This window comes from Osmerus eperlanus, chromosome 5 (genome assembly GCF_963692335.1).
Source record: "Osmerus eperlanus chromosome 5, fOsmEpe2.1, whole genome shotgun sequence".
NCBI classification, from domain to species: Eukaryota; Metazoa; Chordata; class Actinopteri; order Osmeriformes; family Osmeridae; genus Osmerus; species Osmerus eperlanus.
Window position 1 is genome coordinate 6,495,198 of NC_085022.1, and position 20,026 is coordinate 6,515,223.

The window sequence follows — 20,026 nt, forward strand, 5'->3', positions numbered from 1 at the left end:
ACATGCCCAAACTGTGCTGTTGATCTTGAAGTTGTTATTGCCAGTGACCTCTGCCAGTGTCCTGGGGGCTCGGAATACCTGACTGAAACATTCCTAAAAAAAGATCACTGCTTTAAAAAAAAGAAATGAACATATTATCGCAGATAGTGGACAGTTCATATTCTTTTCTGGTATTTTCTATATTGGGTTGTATCAGATATTTGATCATTTATGTATTTTAGAACTTGTTGGTCAAGTAGAAACAGGAAACTTGACAGTGTGCCCCTGTGTTAAGTTTCATGTCATCTTATTTTTATATGAGTAGTTGTGAGAGCATTTTTTTACACATTTTTTTTTCTATCTGGTTCCAAAACAATGACAATGACCCATGGCATCTCTAAACACAAATGCTCATCCGAGTTTCTTTTATTTTTATTCCTAAAATGCGCTTGTCATTCAGTTGCTACCTAAGAATACATTCCTAGAGGAGACTGTGACAAACATAAAGAGATTAACATCCATGTTTTTCATGTTTGAGCCATTGACTTTGTTTCCACAGGTGCTGCCCAGAATGAAGTTTTACTTTCATGGCCATTGGCAGTCATGGTCGTCTGTCTTTGGTTAACTCATTGCTCTCTGACTGAGAAGCTTTGACTATGTGTATTGTAAATCAAATGTCTAGTTAAGAGAGATATATTTTTATTCGGAAAGACATATAATGTTTGGAAATATATTGCGTCAGGCAAATGATATGAGTCTTTAATTGCGTAACAAAAAATACTTTATCCTGATGGACTTTTGTCATTGTCCAGTTTGAAAAATCCCACCCCTCTTTCTGTCCACTAGGTGGCAACATTTTCAATATTGTTTTTCCACAAAAATAAACATTTGCCAGTGAGTGCAAATAAGGCCAAGTCAGCATCAGATCAGATACGCATCTTGGCATTTATGTTGCTAAAACTGGATGATCCACTGACCCTGTTTTCAGTTTTAATGAAAGCTAAAACACAGATTGTTAGTGCTCTAAATTTGTGCTACTATCATCTAGATTCTAGATCATAGAGAAAATGGTTCCCCTGTTCAGATTCTGTTTGACGTAAACTTCCTCTCTCTAATTAGTAGATAAAGTGCTTGTGATTGTGCATACACAAGCATAACTAGAGCCATTACAGTGCAGTTAACTCCATCTGATTGTGTGGCGGCATATTCTAGGTCATCTTCTGTGAGAGTCTGGGAACAGTTTGGGATCAGAGGTGAGACGTTCCAGACAGCTCTGTACCCACTGATGCACTGACAGGAATGCATAACATTAATAACATTTAAACAGATATTCAGTTATAATGTTTTTACACTTAAACATACAGTATATTCCATCAATCTCAGGGATAGACATGAGCAAGGGTAAATAACGTCAGATTCTTGCATGCAAGGGTGATCCATAATGTACACTGTACCCCACAGCAACATGGAATGAATTGGATGATCACACAATTCCTGTACATTGCACTTTGTTATGAGAGTCAGATGCAAAAAAAGATCCATTTTGCATGTTGAATGTGAACAGTTGTAATGCAGATCGATATTAAATACATCCAAATTATTATTGAATGCATAACCTTGGCCTTGATATGTTCCAAATGACTAGGCAAAACCCAAGTGGAAAATCTAAATAGAATGGCATCTCTTCTTTTGACAATACCATCGACTTTATGTATTTAATACAATTCATAATAATACACACACACACACACATATATATTCAAGAAGATTGTCCATCAAGATCGTCTGCTTGTAGATGGGTCACTCTGTATGAAGAGAAGAGAGTCAGCAGTCCATAATCCCAGAAAGAGAGAGGAGGAAAGGGGAGCACAAAGAGAAGGAGAGAAGGAGGACTGTAACTCCGCCTCCAGTCTCGATCATCTCACATTCCTTATTCGCTGCCCCTCACGTTGGAGAATAGAGCGAAAGGGAGAAGAGGGCACAAGAACAAGGAGAGCAAAACGACCATGGCAATATTCAAATCGTCTCAGCTTGAGATATCTGATCAGAGCACATCTCTAACTTCGATTTGGGCATGGGGCACTCCCGCGATAGACAGAGTTCTGTTGAATGACGCTACACCTGGGCTGAGGACAAAATGAGGGTGATCTTCATCCAGAACGCCGGTTTTGTCGCTGCTTTCTCGGGAGGCAATGACGCTGAAGGTTTCGCCTTTTAGTTGTGAGTTAATGATGTTGGCAGAATTTTTACGGTAGATAATGTGAACGACCCAGAATAAAGGACAGACGACGAGATCATGACAGTGTAATAACGTGAGAGTAGAATAGCCCTATGATATTTTGATAGCTGATAGTTTTTTGTAGACAGATCAATTTTGCTCACCATTGTCCATAACCAAGGAGACAATGTAATATCGAAAGTGTATCCTGCTTCCGACATGCCGTCTCCTGTCAAAATCTGATGTATTTATAAAGCCTACTGTAGCCCTAGAATGTATACTATGATATCCAATGCAATATGTATCAGGCTTTTTAAAATAAGATTATGTCCCCTAGGCTTACGCTTTTTTATTTAATCGGATAATTATGATTCTTATGAAGTGATAAACGGATGAATAAGCCCAGTTAAGGGAAGGATTTTCTCTGTTCACAAAAAGATGAACATATATGAGTGATTAGACAATCGGAATGTTAGTTTCCATGTCATATTATAATAATTACGCATTATAGCTTGTAATTTATTTATTTATTAAGACTATTATTAGGCCTATAAGTATTATATTTTCAATATTTGTTACAGTTAGTTAGTGTGAAATATTTAACTGTGGGAAGTTAGATAAAATACTTCCCTAGAGATGGAAACCGCTTTTCTATCAGCACACCGGGGTCTATCTCGTCCCGAGGCCAAACAAGCCCAAACCACAGCGGGAACACCGATAGGCGGTGGTCCCTCTTCACCCCTGCCTGCCAGCAATTCAATGGCAGAGACCCCGGCAGTTATTGATGGAAGGCGAAACTCAGGCGTGAAGAAACACCACCACAAACATAACCTGAAACACCGCTACGAATTGCTGGAGACACTCGGGAGAGGAACCTATGGCAAAGTCAAGAAGGCAATCGAGCGTCATTCTGGGAGAGAGGTGAGACATCTTACAAACTCTTATGTAGCCTATTCATAACATCTGTCGGTGTCCTCTGCCCCTGCGACTATCAAACGGCTATAATTTAGGTCTGTTTTTAAACGCCCTTTACTGACTCAACAAAACATGCAACAGACGCCCAAATAGCTAGTTTGTTGCTATAGGCGTGTGCTTCTCATACCCTTTGGGAATTCCCCCGTGCTCAACTGGGCCCCGGAGGACATGGGAACCTCGACAGCACGCGCTCTGTTCCCAGTGGTGCTTCGCAACCGGATGCTCGAGTGCAGATGTTTAAATCCGGCTACTGATTGATTGATGCGGCTTAAATGACCCCAATGATACGCATCATTGAAGCCGGCCAGCCGTTCTCAAACATACTTCCGCCTACTCAGATCGAATGGGGCCAGAACATACAGTTTACTGCTGTAAGGTTAAGAGGTCCATCTAAAGGAATTTGGTAAACTCATAAAGCTAGACATTTGAAGGCCGCTTAAGTGTTTTTGAAACGTATACAATTATACTTCTTCTGTATAGTTCTGTTGTGTCTGGCCAAAGTGTTCATGCTTTTGTTGTGTGACTTGTCACACAACACACACATCAGCACCATCTTGTGACTGTCATTAGATGCCCACCATCTGCTGTAATGCACCTAGCAGTTGTCCTTGTAGACCTGCGTACCTCTTCAAATATGTCCACGTGCTGCAGAATTTGACCCCTGCTCCCCTTCTGGCAGAAGGAAAGGAACTTTCCATGTGTTCTGAATGCCAGTGGGGAGAAACCTAGTAGGGGTCAACATGTCCCTCCTGGTTCCATGGCTCCTACCTAGAGCCAGCTTGGCGGGGGCACTGTAAACATTTCTCCGCTGGCCTCCTCACCCACTGCTCTATTACCAGTTTCCTTGCTTGTTAATGAACACATAGCCTGCCAAGGTAAACTGAAAAAAAGCCCCCTTTAGAAAACAAATGGCATAAGATATGGCGCCTAATCCCTATAAGTGTGACTCCGAGCGTTTATGATGAAGGCTGGGTCTGACGGTGAATACCAGTCTGCTGTGAGACCACATCAGTAAGCACAAACTGCTGCCTTTAGGCCACAGATCCACCAGCCTGGTTGGTTGAGACCTTCCACTAGACAGTGAAATGTGTAGCACCGGGAAGGCCCAATCCCTCTGCATTCCTTCTCTATCTTGGGCACCGGGACAGGCCTTAGCCCTAAATCGCTAATGGTTAAAGATGAAGCAGGGAGGCCAGGAAAGCAAGTTCTAGGAACAGAGTGTGTTTTAGAGTTGTAGCCCTAGTAGTCAGAGGCAGTCAGAAGGCCTTCAGTCAGCAGTCCTGGAGCCACCGGAGGGAGGGAGGGAGAAGGGGGGGGGGGGGGTTAGACTCACGTGCATCTGGAATGGTGTTGCTGGGGTTTACGTGACCTCTGACCCTGAAGACTTCCTGGTGTTTATATCTCTGCGATAGCAGCAGGGTGAGAAGGTAATTCAACCTCCACTGTCCATGTTACTGTCCGATGCCTGCTTGGTTTCTTTACCAACCGAGATGAGCAGAGCAGACTGAGGGAAATGGGATTGAAGAAAGAGATGGATGTGTGTGCGTGTGTTTGGAGATGATGGGAGAGACTGATGAGGAAGATTTAGAGTGTGTAAAAAAAAAGTGTGTCAATGAATGTGTGAGCCTTTCTAATCTGCTTAACCATGTTGTGTTTGTTGCCAACTTCATTTGGAGTGGAGTGGGGTGTAAATCTTGTACGGGTCCACAGATTGGTCGCTTCAGTTGACGGTCACTGTGTGTTTGAACTGTTTACGTGCCTGACGGACTCACCAAGGCCAAGGGTGAGAATAGACTGTGTATATGTGTGTGTGTGTATGTGTGTGCATGTCCTTCCATGTAGATAAGTCGTGTGAATGTGTGCGGGTAAAGATACCTCACAAGAAAAGGTTGTGGTGACAGCAGAACCCAGAGTGGTCAGTGACACATGAAAAGGCCATCCCTGACAGGAAATTAGATCGCAGGGGAAAGTTAATATCCTGTGGGGATCTCAGAGAAGGTGTGTGTGTGTGTGTGTGTGGCTTCTGAGAGGAAACCCACAGCCATAACGGGTGGGCTTGAGTTAAGAGGTTAAAAAGTCACATTAATATGAGCTTAAAGCCCTAGATTACCTCACACCACAGCAATGGATTCACTGGGGAGTGAGTGAGTAGAGAAAGGAAAAATCTGCCTGTTATGACTGAGGAGTCATCGCTACAATTTCTTCACTCCAGGGCTGTGTAAAGCTGCTCTCTGCGATAGTTCTTGGGTCCTCCCTAACACCGTCCACCCCTAACACACTCCCATCCCCACACAGGAACTCGATCCTGACAGAGACAGGGCATCTAGTGATGGATACCTCATCTATTTTAATGGTCTGAGAAAACGCTGCCCGTTGTCGAGCTCCAGTGGAGCGAGGCCTTCGACTTTCACTTCAAACACTCTTCATGTGGGGGCAGGGGAGGGTGGGGTGGTAGCTAACCTGGCCCTGGCAGTGGACTGGCCCGCCGGAGACTGTGCTGCTTGCTTTGACTGACAGTAATAGCCCTCCACTTAAGGGCAGCCGTTATGTAGGGCTAGATTGACCCAGTGAAGCCAGCTGGCCAGTGGATGATACACAGCCATGTTTAATGATCCACAACATGGTTAGGAGGCCAGAGATGAGCCATGACTCGTACTGCTGTGCATTGTGGGATGGTTTCCTCTAACGAGTGTGTGGGTGAGATGAGCTCATGGTCAGGCGGGTCAGAGACAAGCTGATGTGAGTGGAGTGTGCTGGTGTTGCCCCACACAAGTCGGTAGACAACACTGGCAACACAATTCTGTAGTAACTGGTGCCACAAAACTCGAAAACCCAAACAGACCCACAACAGAAATACCTTAAACTCACCATCTGTACTCATACTGCTGCTGTGCAATTAGATAACCTAATGAGGTAATGGAAAATGGTGAGAACTTAGCAGTGAAGAACAGGGACAAGCTAGCGTAGCTATGCCTGCTACTTAGCTAGTGAACACTCCCCCTTAACATTTTATGTTTGTGTTCTTTTTTTATTCTATGTAATCAAGTCTTGTGGATGGAGGTTAGTGTGTTCTGGGGTTCTTTTTATGGATGTACTCGGTAATTAGCTTGGCATCGGGACTTTTTGTGGTTTCTGCTGCCTGGAATAAAACTGGGCTCTGTTCTAAGGTGGACATCTCGTTCTTTAATGTCGGGAGGACTGAAAGTTCCTCACAGAAACAGATTTTTGTGGAGTGTACCAGGAGGCTCCACTGGCTTAGTAGGAAGAGTGCAGTAATCAAGAGTCTTTCTTAAATTGTTGGCTTGTTATGGTTCATCTGGGCTAGTCCTCGTGTTACTTATGATGAATGTAGATTTATCATGTAGCCCTGGTCATGTTAGCTAAATAGAGATTTTGACTGGATGTGGGTGGGAATGTGTTTACAAGCTTTACAAGTCCCTGCAATTATTAACCAATGTGAGCCTGGCATTTGAAATAGCTGTCCACAGTATCCTTGCGTTTCTGTCAAATTCAAAATGTCATCTTCACCTCCCCCATTGTTTCTCCCTCACTTGCTCCCTGAGCAACACACAGTTGCCATGGCAGCCACCCCCCTGTCCCTGTCCCCCCTCCAAAACCCCGGGATCCAGATCTGCTACCTGATCTGTCCATTAGACCCGGGTCAAGGGGGGTGTCACTCCACCCAGACGGTAGGCCTTGCCCCAGCACTGTAATTTCCAAGCCGAACGTAAAGTACAAAGGAGGCTTCCATTACGGCACCACGTGGTACTGTGTTTTTCCAGTGGAGTACCTGCATCCCCCCCCCCCCCCCCCCTACAGCTCTGGATACAAATTAAGAGACCGCTGTACCTTTTTTGTTCATTTAAAAAAAAGTTGAGATGGACATTTTTGTGGGCTGTGGCCTCTTCAACCCTTCTGTTCCTCACTCAAAATTGTCTTTCTCAACTTTTTTTTTCATTTGAGAAAAAGGTGCAGTGGTCTCTCAATTATAGACTCATGAATTATACAGCAGGAGAGAGCAGTGATGATGACTCTTTCAGTGTGCCTGAGTGTCGGCCTACCTCGTGACTGTCTGTGTTGACTGATTCATCCAAAGTTCATAGGTCACCTTGTAGTACCCGGGTGATTTGAAAAGATCATAAAGAGAGGAGCATTATTTCATGAAGCTTCGATGAGTTTGCCGTGAATGTGTGGAGTTTTGGTGTTTGTTTGTGTCGAGACTAATAGCTGGTTGTGAATCCGTTATTGTTCCTTTCCTGCTCTCGGGCGTGTGTCTTTATCCCAGTCACAGAGGCCACCAGAACTGACCGCACCTGTCCCCTTTGTCTCCAGGTGGCTATCAAGTCCATTAGGAAGGAGAAGATCAAGGACGAACAGGACATGGTTCACATCCGCAGGGAGATCGAGATCATGTCCACCCTTCGCCACCCCCATATCATCTCTATATACGAAGGTGAGCCTCTGTCTGCACACATGTGGACACACACAAAAACACGCAGCACAAATATACTCACATACGTGCGCACACACTTGCCCACCACACACACACACACACACGCACGCACGCACACACACACACACACACACACACACACACACACACACACACACACACACACACACACACACACACACACACACACACACACACAGAGCTGTGGTGCTGGGGTGTGAGGTCTGGAACACACCTTTGGGATATTATTCATCTTTTTCTTTCCCTGTCTGGCTTCTCATGTGTCTGGATGGATTTGACTGTGCCGTGTGTGGATGTCTTTGTGTGTGTGTGTGTGTGTGTGTTTGGATGTCTCTGTGCCGTGTGTTTGAGTGCGTGTTACTTCATCTTTGTACTGCGCTCGTGTGTGATTGTGTGTGTCTTTGTGCCGTGTGTGTCTTTTCGCTCTGTTTGTGTGTGTGTGTGTGTGTGTATGTAGGGGGTCGTCTGTGGGGTTCACCACTCCAACATCTGAGAAGCCTCATCCTCAAGTCTTCCCTGGTCTTGATCTCAGGGCCAGACATCTGCAGATACTTAGAGAGCTACAGCTGGGTTCCAGGCTGGCTGTGTGTGTGTGTCTGCACCCTATTTGACTCCAATGCTACCCACACACACACACACACACACACACACACACACACACACACACACACACACACACACACACACACACACACACACACACACACACACACACACACAGACAGACAGACAGACATCAGCTCTCTCTTTGTATATGTTTTTACATACATAAACGCATATGAATAAATACTCCAATATATATGTCAGTCTCCTCCTTATGTGTGTAGCATTGGGTTATGTATTCATGTCCAATATATGAAAAAAACTAAATCAGGTCAGAAAAACAAACCCAAAATAAGTTGTGTTATTGGAACTGTTCTTAGGTTCAGGAAATACTTGAAAGAAGATTTAAGATCCAAAGAAGGTAGTCAAAGACCAAGTCAACAGTAGGCTTGGTCCAAATTCATAAAGCTCGTTGGCGTGTCGTTGTATTTTTAGACTATGTCAACAAATAGACAGTTTCATGCCACGTCAGAGATTTTTGGCACATGATTGTACTGTGACTCTGGCCAGACTGGCTGACAGGGATTTGTTTGGGTACAAAGTCTCCAGATCTTTATCGACTTGTGTGTATGTTACAAACAACCACATTTGTCATGGTTACAGTACGTGCCAGTAGTCAGTTTGAATGTTGTGGTTCGTACACACTTTGTCTGCGCGTGTGCTTTTGTGTGTGTGTGTTTGGGGTGTGTGTGAGAGAGAATGATGAAAAGAACACCCCTCGGTATAATCCTTCTGAGTCCCCGTGGTGTGTTGTGATGCGTGCAGTCCCTGTGTCTACCACCAAGCCTTTGCCATCCAGTCGCCATATGACTTCCAGCCCTCGCCCAGGGTTTCTGGTGTCTCTCTTTAAAACCAGTGTTTACTGTTGTGGCCTGGCCCCCGCCCAGTATAGCCTTGAAAAATGTATAGACACAGATATGTGTATCCGGCAACACCCGTGTCAACAGCTAACTGCTTGTGTGAAGCAAAGCTTTCCCAGATGTGGCGTCCCGGATTGATTTCCCCCCTCCACGTTCTGCATCCGTCAGCATGCTCGCCAGGCACTTAAAGGAACATTTCGCTAGTCACTCCCCCCGATAGGATTTATAACCTCATGACCTTTATTTTGAAAAAAGGCCTTTCGACTCAGTACGGGCTTCCTAATGTAGTCTATTGAGCTCCACTGGTATAGACTGAAGCGTGTGTCTGGCTGTAGGGCCATTGTGTGGGAGAAGACTGGATGCCTGTAAAAACAAGCCTGCCGTGACTAGGACTAGGCCCTCCCTCTGCTTAAGAGGAGGCTTCAAAAGAGGAGTGGGAGATTGTGAAGAGTTCTATGGGCATCTGTGAAGCCCTCTGTGCTGTGGCATTGCTTGTAAATGTGGCTATGCAAATAGAATTGGATTTGGTTTGAGAAGGGAGGGGGGGGGACTCCATTCTCTGAGACAGAGACTCCATTCTCTGGCTTGAGCTGAGAAGGGGAACATCTTATATATACTTAACTGTATCCTCTCCCTTGGTTTCAGTTTACTCTCAAGATCAATTGTAAATTGACCTCTTTTGTAGTCGGTTATATTGCATATCCATCCTTTTCTCGGCCAACCCTGGGCTGGTTTATTTATGTCTTGGGTCCACCACACTCTGGCCCAGCCCAGCTAGCTTGGCACAGGGCAGCCCAGTCAGAGGGACAAGGCGCTAATTAGTCAGATGTGCGTCCTGAGCACTGAACAAAGCCAGAAAGTGACAGCGTCTGACAGGGTGAGCCAGCAACAGCACGGTCAGGCCTAGCGGCCCATAGCTAACATATGTTACGTAAGCTAGGTAATTACCCCTCCCATGGATGGGGGTGGGGGGGGGGAAAGGGGGGCTCAAAGGTGGCAAGGACCCTCGCTGGGGTTGTGTCGTGCCACGAGCTTAGCCAGCCAATCGGACTTCACCTCCCAGGGAGGGTTTGGCATGGTGCCCGTCTGGCCCACGGAGTTTCAGAGTCCTTGAAGGAGAGGGTCGGTCAGCAACAACACGGAATAATCCTCTTGAAAAACAGTAGGAGGAGGTGGGGGGTGAGGTGGGGTGAGGGAGGCACGGGTGGAGGTGCTCACTCATGGGTGCAGAAAGAAGAGGCCGGTCTTCACCCCTGGTGACCTGCTGTGTGGGAAAATAACGGCACAATAAGAAGACCATGGTTGTTTTGTTATCCCTCTGTCTCTCTCTCTCTGACTGGGTTCCTCTTTCTTCTCTCTCTCTCTCTCTCTCTCTCTCTCTCTCTCTCTCTCTCTCTCTCTCTCTCTCTCTCTCTCTCTCTCTCTCTCTCTCTCTCTCTCTCTCTCTCTCTCTCTTTCTCTCCCTATCTCTCTCATTGTCCCTCTCTTCATCTCTCTCTCTCCCCCTATCTCTCTCTTCCTATTTTTCTTGAGCTCTCTTTCCCGATCTCTCTCTTTCTCTATCGTTCTCTCTTTCCAGCTGACTAACAGTTCTCATGCCCCATTGGTCTCCTCGGTTGGCCCAGTAGCAGTCAGGTCCTGTGGTTACATGGATAGATGCTGTAGGAAGAGGACAGGTTGTTCTGTCATTATTGTGTGGGAAGCGCTCCTGTGTCGATGAGGGCTCGGTGTGGTGGTTGGGAATGTAGTGACATGATGAGAATTTTCTGAGATACTGCCGGGGGCATGACACTGGGGATTATTCTATTTCTACTCCTCTTCTCTCCTCTCCTGTCCTCTACTTTCCTATCCTCCTCCCTCCTCTCCTCTCCTCCGCTCTACCCTCCTCCTCCCCCAATCTTTTCTCCTTTAGGGGTTGATTTGATTGCAATAACGGCCCTCCTAGCCATGTTAATGAGTGTACAGCCAGACTGCTGAGGTGGGGATAGTGATGTCATCATGTGTGCAGCACAGACAGTTCTATGCTCTGGCACTTTCACCAGCGCCTAATTCCGGAGGGACTCTCGTTTTCTAAACACTTTACATAAGTGTCCACTCCAATACCACGATGAGTCATTTAAGTTGGAATTTGACATTTGTAAACTGTTTTCTACACTGAGCAACAAATACGCGGTGACGTAAACAGATTACGACTAACTGCTGGGTGTCTTCTCTCTGCAGTGTTTGAGAACAAGGATAAGATTGTGATCGTGATGGAGTACGCCAGCAAAGGCGAGCTGTACGATTACATCAGCGAACGGCGGCGACTGAGCGAGCGAGAGACACGACACTTCTTCAGACAGATAGTGTCTGCCGTGCACCACTGTCACAAGGTGAGGGGGCGCACCCTTACGGTCACACACACACTTTTAAACTCGCACACACACACACACACACACCAACACCGTGCAATACTAACACACTCATTTAGTACATAAACTTATCTCAAAAACTCCCAAGTCCACATTTTCTTTCTTACTTTCTTTTACACAAAGACACTCACTCACTCCCACGCACGCACACACACACACACTGCTCTGCTAATCATGTACAGGCCATAATGTAACATTAACCTTATATAGCCTATTCCCCACCTAGCCAAGCAGTCTGCTTGTCTGCTATGGTGGATGAGGCATGCTTTTCTTGGCCAGTGGCCGCAGGCCGTAATCTGTAACTGACTCGAGATGAAACACAGATCCTGTGCTGCAGCTCCACACTTGTGCACTAAGCAGGTCCGGCACCAGCTCTCTGTGGACACTTGTTGTCATATTACACACATCCATATATTACCCCCCTACCCCATCTCCACCCCTCCTTTTTAACCCCTGACTCCCCAGTGAGGGATTGGTTGTCTCTCTGCCAGTCATCAGTCACACAGCAGGATGTAGCATGATGTCATTGCCCTGACATAGGAGAGCCCCAGACATCCATCCCATAGGGGAGATGAGTCACCAGGGGCAACCACCCAGGGGGCGGGGAATGGGTAGTGCGGTTGGCTGAGACAGGAAGGAGGTATTTGCGCGAGTTCTCATTCCCACCTCCTCTCCACCAATGAAAGCCATGCAAACATGTGTTCCTTGTCATCGCTAACCAATTGGAGACGCCCCTCCCCCACCACCACCCTCCCACAGCTGCTGTGAAGTCACTTTCTCCTGCCTTCCACATCTGAGTACGGCTGTGTGTTTGTGTGTGTGTGGACCACATGTCAAAGTGCGGGCCTTTAAAACAGAAACTAACTACAGAGTTGTTTTTTAATCCCGAGATGTTTGGAGAACATCATTTATCCCACTGGCTAATTACACGGCCCTGTTTTTATATGACACATGCCAGCTAGAATGGTACGAAGAGAAACACAGCAGATGTCAACACGACGACCCAGAGCGACACAGCAATTAAACACCACTAGACTCGCTGCCTTGATTTCCCCTGAGAGATAGTCTGTGCTGAATAGGATTTGTAACGTCTCCATGAATCATCTGCTGTGTGGTGTGCTTCTTATTAATCTGTCAAGATTGTTGTCCACAATTTAAAAACAACGTTTTTGTGTGTTGCAGAATGGAGTGGTTCACAGGGATTTGAAACTGGAAAATGTTTTACTGGATGAAAACTGTAACATCAAGGTAAACATATTGTTGGACCCACTGTTAGGCAACACTTTGCATCTAATTTTTGAAGCATTTTAAGGGCAACACTTTTCCCAAGGGAACCTTAAATTAAAGTTAATAAATGAGAAGGCATGTTGAATCATGCTCGTTATAGCTCAGTGGTTAGAGTATCTAACTGCAGAGTCAAGAGGCTGCAGGTTTCCATCCCCCCTCTGTACGTTTCCTAAATCAATCAATCAATCAATCAATCAATCATGTCCTCTACGTTCTTCTCCCATCCTCACAGATAGCTGATTTTGGGCTGTCCAATCTTTACCACAAAGACAGACTCCTCCAGACCTTCTGTGGCAGCCCACTCTATGCATCACCGGAGATTGTTAACGGGAGACCCTACCACGGCCCAGAGGTAGGAACCAGGGTCAAAGGTCAAACACACACTCCGCCAATCAGGGCCGGTTGTTTGTTTTTGGCGAGGGGGTGTCGCTAATCTCCCAGGCCTCACCCCCGCTGTCAACACCATGCACGGATACTCTATCTCTTTCTCTCTTTTTTCTCTCTCTTTATCTCCCCCCTCTCTCTCTCTCTCTCTCTCTCTCTCTCTCTCTCTCTCTCTCTCTCTCTCTCTCTCTCTCTCTCTCTCTCTCTCTCTCTTTCTCTACTTCTCTTTCTCTCTCTATCTTTATCCTCTCTCTCCCTTCCTCTCTCCACCTTCTCTCTCTCTGTCCCTTTTTTTCTCTCTCTCCCACACACACCCACCCACTAACATCATCATCATCATCATCATCATCATCGTCACATAGTTGTCACAGAGAATGCCGGAGACTCCATGTCTGAATGTTTGATGGGATTAACCCCAGTCCTGGGGAGGTCTCTTTTACTTCCTCAGTGTATGTGTGTGGTGAGTGTGTGTGTGTGTGTGTCTGTGTGGAGGGTTGGGGGTACAAATTCTGACTCTCCAGCTCCTTTGAAGCCACTCTCTCCTCTCCTCCTAACAGGAGTTACTCAGTCTGGGAGACCTCACTGCCAAGGGTAGACTGTGACTAAGTCTGTGACTCACTAGTCTGGTTGAAGTTGGGAGTGAAAAATGCCCCAAAAGCCATGTATTCGCTAATTCATTTTATTTTACATTTGCAACAGTTTGTATGTTACATAAAACTATTGGGGGAAAAAATCTAGTATTTTTAGACTCAAGTCTCAACCATTCAATTTAGGATAATTCACTGTAATTTACTTCTGAGTGCTAAGAAAAACAATGGGGAGATTGTAATCAAAATGGTAGAACCCGGTTAGGGACAAACCACAAATTACAGCCAACACTAGGAACAAAAACAGGAGTCAACAATGGTGCGTGCCCTGTCTCGCCCACTGAGCTTGCCTAGTAGGTTGACCAATGGGAACACGGCCTGGAGCGGGACATTCCTGGACGTGGCCTAGTGACGGTGCTACAGGAAGTGGAGTCACTCTGCCCTATCTGATTTCCTGTTCCCTGACCCCAGATACCTCCGGGTGTAGCCGTCAGCAGACACATTCCTTCAGGAGTCTCGTCCTCCCTAAAAAAACATGCACACACACACATGCACACTTGCACACTTGACCCGACACGGACACACACTCTCCCACACCCGCCTCAAGGTCTTCACTGTGAAACCACACTTAGATCCACCCAATACTCAAGGTCTACACACACACACACACATAGATGTCTGCTAATCAGTGAGTGGCAGCCCGTCTCCAGAGATCTGTCATTGTCCAGGATATCACAGCTCTACCAACTCTGTTGGACTCATTACCCCAATCTCACACACACCCTGCACACCTACCCCTGCCCCGCTGCCTCCCTACCCCACGCCCTGACCCACCCCACCCCCTATCACACCCCCTACCCCTACTCTGCACATCATACCCCGTACCCCTCTCCCCCTGTCCCAGGCCCAGGTCTTATGCAACTGAGCTTACTCTGAAAGCCACATTGCATTAAGCCAGTGGTCACAAAGTAGTAGGTTCTGGCTGACAGAGGGGAGAGAGGGGGGGGGGGGGGTGACAGAAAGAAGGGGTGAGAGAGTGTGTGAGAGCAAAATAGAAGAGAGAGAGAGTGAGATATGGAGAAAGAAAGAGAGAGAAAGAGAGAGAGAGAGAGAGAGAGAGAGAGAGAGAGAGAGAGAGAGAGAGAGAGAGAGAGAGAGAGAGAGAGAGAGAGAGAGAGAGAGAGAGAGAGAGTTTGAAGGAAGAGGTTTTATCTGCATGGAAACGAACAGACTTTCCAGATCCCTGGCGCTTCTCAGAGTTTCTCCAGCCTGGGGGGAAAGGGTTAGGGATGAATAGCATGAACAAAGGCATTAGAGTTATGATACTCTTAAAAGTTAAAAGTATAGTTTTGCCATAATTATAAATGCCCAGCTGGCCCTTAAACATACTTAGGCTCATTATTCATCTTTTGATGCTGAGATTTCATCATTCCTTGATCCTGAGTCTCTCAAATAATCATTGCTGATGCATCAATTTGGGCCGTGTGTGTGCTATCCTGAGATCTGCATATTGACAGTGTGTGTATGTGTGTGTTTCAGGTGGATAGCTGGGCTCTGGGGGTGCTGCTGTACACCCTAGTCTATGGAACCATGCCGTTTGACGGAGGCGACCACAAGAACCTGATCCGCCAGATCAGTAATGGAGAATACAGGGAGCCCACCCAGTCCTCAGGTAGACCCCAGCCCTCTCTAGTCTCCACACTCATTGGCTTTGTAGAACCAATACTTTCTCCATTAGTTCATGTTTTGTATGTGTTTTCTATACTATGTAGGTCTACACAAATACAATCTGTATCCTTACAATGTAGGGCTTTACAAATACTATTGATAAATACTAGATGGTATATTGAAGACATATTTAGATAGTACCCAATTGCTGTGAAAGTACCAAGTCAATGAAGTGAATCACTAAGTTGAAGACAAGTTGACGACAAAACCAACGTATTTATTACATATATGTAAGGTGCCGGTGTCTGATACACTCAAGTTGAGTATCTCAGAAGACTGGACAGTGAATACAGGAAGTCAAGGGAGTTAAATAGTATCACAATATAGGAGGGTACGTGACGATTAGCATAGCCTTCGCACAGAAAAAGGACACTGCATGCTAGATAGCTTTTGTTTACGTCTTTAGATATAGGGCTCCTAGAAATGGTCTTGACGCTCCTCCTATTTTCCTTGTTCAAAGTTCCATGGTATTATACACTTTGGTAATATTGTGACCTCTGACCTACACTAGTGTCAAAGGCATTTCCTAGTCGCACCTTACAAAGAATTAACTTATGGCTATGCGGGTCAGCAAACAGCATAATGACAGTTTATCAGTGATACAAGCAACATAATTCATAGATATAGGTATAGCAGGGTATAGATCGAACATTGTTCATCATATTCAGAGCATTCCAAACAGTATAAAAGTAATAAAGTAATCATTAGTTGTAATCTTTAATTATTGTCAACTGATCAGTGGTTAAGGACAGACCACTTCAACATTCAAATCCAATTAGTATTGTGTGCTAACCCTCCGCTGTGCCCACAGCTACATTTGACATTTGATTCATTTAGCAGACACTTTCATGCAAAGCTGCTGTCATGCAAAGCTGCTGTTTCATGCAAAGTGCATCTGTGCTGACCGTCCACTTTGCCCGTGCCCCAGATGCCCGCGGTCTGATCCGTTGGATGCTGATGGTGAACCCGGAGCGCCGCGCCACGGTGGAGGACATCGCCAACCACTGGTGGGTGAACTGGGGCTGGAAGAGCAGCGTGTGCGACTGCGACACCCCGCGAGACCACGGAGGTTCACCCATGCTGGCCCGTTTCATCGACTGGCAGAACCGCAGCTCGGAGCCCAGGCCCGCAGGAGGGAACAAGCCCTCGTCGTCCGCCTTGCTCCTCCGCCAGAGGCCCAAGAAGTCCAAGAAGGAGAACGAGGGCGGATCGCCACACAGTGGCGGGGAGGAGAACAAGCCGGGTCTGAAGAGGCCCAAGGGCATCCTGAAGACCAGGGTGATGGAGGAGCAGCGCTCCCCCAGCCTGGAGGAGGGGGAGCTGGGCATGGCCATGCTCAGAGGCATCCCTGCAGGCGGAGAACCAGCCGAGTCCAGCCCGGACCCAGAAGAAGAGGAGCCAGCCCTGGTGGGGGGCTCCCCGGCCAAGATGGTGCCCACCCTCCCTAAGAAGGGCATCCTGAAGAACAACCATCAGAGGGAATCAGGGTACTACTCCTCTCCAGAGCGCAGCGAGTCATCTGAGCTGCTAGGGGGCGCTTCCATGTCCCTGGTGGCCAGCTCCCCGCCTAGGAGAGCCGTGGGGAGGAAAGGCATCTTGAAGCGCAACGGGAAGTTCTCCACCTACAGCGGGCCTCCCACGGGCCTGGTGGTGGCAGGTGGCAAGCTGGGCGGGGAGGCCCCATCGGCCCCCTCCTCCTCAGGGGACTTGGGGCTGTCTCGCAGCCAGAGCAGGCCCTCCAGCATGGTGGGAGAGGACATCAGCGTCCTGTCCTCCCCCAGCTCCCCTGACTGGCCCCCCTCCGCCCCGCACCGCCGCCCCAACATCAGGGCCTGCGTATCGGCCGAAAACCTGCTGCAGCTGGCCAGCTTCCAGGGCTTCCAGGCTGCTCCTCCTCTCCAGGGAGCGAGGTTTGGCCGAGGGCCCAGAGCCAGGGGCTCTCCGGGGGACAACGGCAGCTTCTCCTTGCTGGGGGACCTGGAGGACATGACTCAGGTGTACCAGCAAGCCCTGGACATCAGCAGCAACCTCACCTAGGGGGAGTAGAAGTGGGGAACGAAGAGGCTGAAAGATGGCCAGGCTGAAAATCAGATGCGTGGGTGTGTAGGAGTGTACATGTGTGTGTGTGTGTGTGTGTAGACAAGTGTGTGAGTGTGTGTGTGTGCGAGCGCATGTGTGTTCGTGTTTGTGTGTGCGTGTGCGTCTGTGTGTGTGTGGCATTGACGACCAGTGTGTTGCTGGGATACACCTTTTCGGAGGTTGTAGTTTCCCGATGGGGGTTCAATTCCTGGTGGATACTTTATATGTACACACACACATACACACACACATACGTACACACTTCTGTGCTTTTCTCAAACAAGAAGACATCTAGTTAAAAGGGTTCCAAGAACGTGTGAAGAAACCGGTAGCTGGCACGAACGAACACCACCCTGCCGCCTCCTTCACCCACCCATAGACTTTGCTGTGTTCAAAATGTTTACATATTCAGCGAAAGGCAAGTTAGAATCACAAACACAGCAATCAGAAGCTGGTTGTCTCTCTTAGTAAAACGACAAGTTTTTGAGTTTGAGTTTACAAAAGCACCTTAAAACTCACACAGAGCAAATGTTTTTGTGATCTTTACTTCCTGATAAAAACAAACAAACCAGGGTCTTGCTCCAAAAATAACTGACAATGTTGATTATTTATTAATATTTTGTGTAGATTTTAGTTTTTACATACCAAAAACTGGTGGGTGCTGGCTGTACTGGAAGAGTCAAAAGCTCACTGTCTCCAACCCTTTGTGTGGAACTGACATATATAATAATGTTCCTCTATGAAGAGAAACATATATACTCGATATATAAGTATGGCTGAGTATGTAAGCCACTCAGACATGTATATCACTATAAAAGTGTATGTCCTATATACGACCATATGATACTAGGGATATGTAGGAAGTGCCTTTTTTATGATCCATATAAAATTATCTATGTCATTTCCTAAAAGTGGAGCGAGAGGCCAGGCCAGGTCACCAGTGGGGCTGTTTTTCATTCTGTAGGTGAATGTGGAGAGACCCAGGACCTTTCAAATGCACCGCAACCTCTGACCTTACCCTTTAAAAGTTCACAACAACCTTAAAAAAAAAAGAAAATGAGAGAAACCAGGCTTTGTCTCACCACAACGAGGCGGAACGACACAGAAACAAACCGCCAGGAACAATTTGACACCTCGGAGAGATGACACAGAGTCTCAACCAAGCTTGTTTCGTGGGGTGCTTTGAGAGATAGTTTGATGTGTCTTGATGTGTCGCAGTGGCCTGGGGAGGTCTGGAAAAGCTCTCCCCACGGAACCTCAGTGAGAAGAGACTGCGTGTTCTGGCCATATCTCAGCTAACAGGCACAGTGAACAAAAAGCATCCTTAGGAACCTTAGAGAGCCTCAGACGGCTTCTCATCGACCCGGAATGTTGCTGCCAAACAAACACCCATGTTCCCGTTTGATCCGTCCCGACAGTCCCCCAGAGATCAAACCCCTCTCCCTGAGCCGAAACCTGGCCGATAGCTGCGGATCCTCCAGAGCAAAGCTGTCCGCCCCTAGCACGCCATCCCCTAGGTCGTTTTCCACAGCTCGGGTTCATTTGGAACCCGTCCCGCGGTTGCGAAAATGCCGTGGCAGTAAGTTCATTTGTTTTTAGTGCGCCTGATGACACAGCGCATTCCACAGACAATGGGTGGAGATGTGTCAGTGCTGGAGATGTTATCACCTCCACTCCAGGTGGCTTCTGTGGTCCTCCAGCTGTGCACACCACTCCATTATGTGGAACAGGCACAATTAGCCAGCTATTGTTTTCATGAGATGGTAAGAGAGAGGTAGAGCGTCGTGATTTCTTTCAGAGAGAAAGAGAGAGAAACCCGGAGAAGTGATGAAAGAGAGATGTCTGGAACGGTGGTGAGATTGCAGAGGGCTTTCCCGTGTAGGAAAGGTTTGAGGAGTTGGGTGGTTGTCGTGGAAGGAATTGGTTAGGTAGAATAGAGAGAAGAACGTGAAGAAAGTGACTCGAGTAAAAGTAGGAAGAAAGTTGTGTTCGTAAGCCAAAGATGAGAAGCAACTCAAAGTTGATTCAAGGATTGAAATTGCTTAGGAGACAGAAAATATTCTTTGATCTTCCCTGAGAAGGGAATCTGCAGATGGAGTCATTTCTAAGTGACTAGACCTGCCGGTCTGACACATGTTTGTGTAATTTCCCCTTCTGTGTGTAGGGTTAGTGTGGATGTGTGTGCCTTTTTCAGCATGAAAGCTGGATTCTGTCAAACCAGTTTTTGTCACAGGCTTAATGTGTGGTCTATTAATTGTGTGTGTAGCCCTTTTAAACAACAAGGTGGAGTGAGGGATTTGCGAGTGATATCATCCATAATATCAGATGAAACATATGGATAAGCATGCAATTTGTCAGCTAAAAAGGCTTTGCGTTGAATGTTTTAAAAGGTTCGCAGGTGCAAAAAAAAAAAAAGGTCCTGGGTATGGATTCAAAAGACA

The 20,026-nt window shown here is 46.8% G+C and overlaps 1 protein-coding gene across 1 annotated transcript; it reads left to right on the plus strand.

The window, feature by feature from the left end:
• Window positions 1-1,896: 1,896 nt before the first annotated feature.
• Window positions 1,897-18,651, plus strand: nuak1b (NUAK family, SNF1-like kinase, 1b). The gene is made up of 7 exons (XM_062461451.1): window positions 1,897-3,118; window positions 7,505-7,625; window positions 11,330-11,481; window positions 12,703-12,768; window positions 13,040-13,159; window positions 15,318-15,450; window positions 16,435-18,651. Exons 1-7 carry the CDS (start codon window positions 2,834-2,836, stop codon window positions 17,541-17,543), a joined length of 1,986 nt encoding a protein of 661 aa, XP_062317435.1. The 5' UTR covers window positions 1,897-2,833; the 3' UTR covers window positions 17,544-18,651.
• Window positions 18,652-20,026: the final 1,375 nt, after the last annotated feature.

Bases quoted from the DNA above. Each gene is read 5' to 3' on its own strand.
- nuak1b (XM_062461451.1), top strand. From the start codon at position 2,834: ATGGAAACCGCTTTTCTATCAGCACACCGGGGTCTATCTCGTCCCGAG. The intron at 3,119-7,504 runs GTGAGACATCTT...CTTTGTCTCCAG, and splicing joins AGCGTCATTCTGGGAGAGAG to GTGGCTATCAAGTCCATTAG. The intron at 7,626-11,329 runs GTGAGCCTCTGT...TTCTCTCTGCAG, and splicing joins TATCATCTCTATATACGAAG to TGTTTGAGAACAAGGATAAG.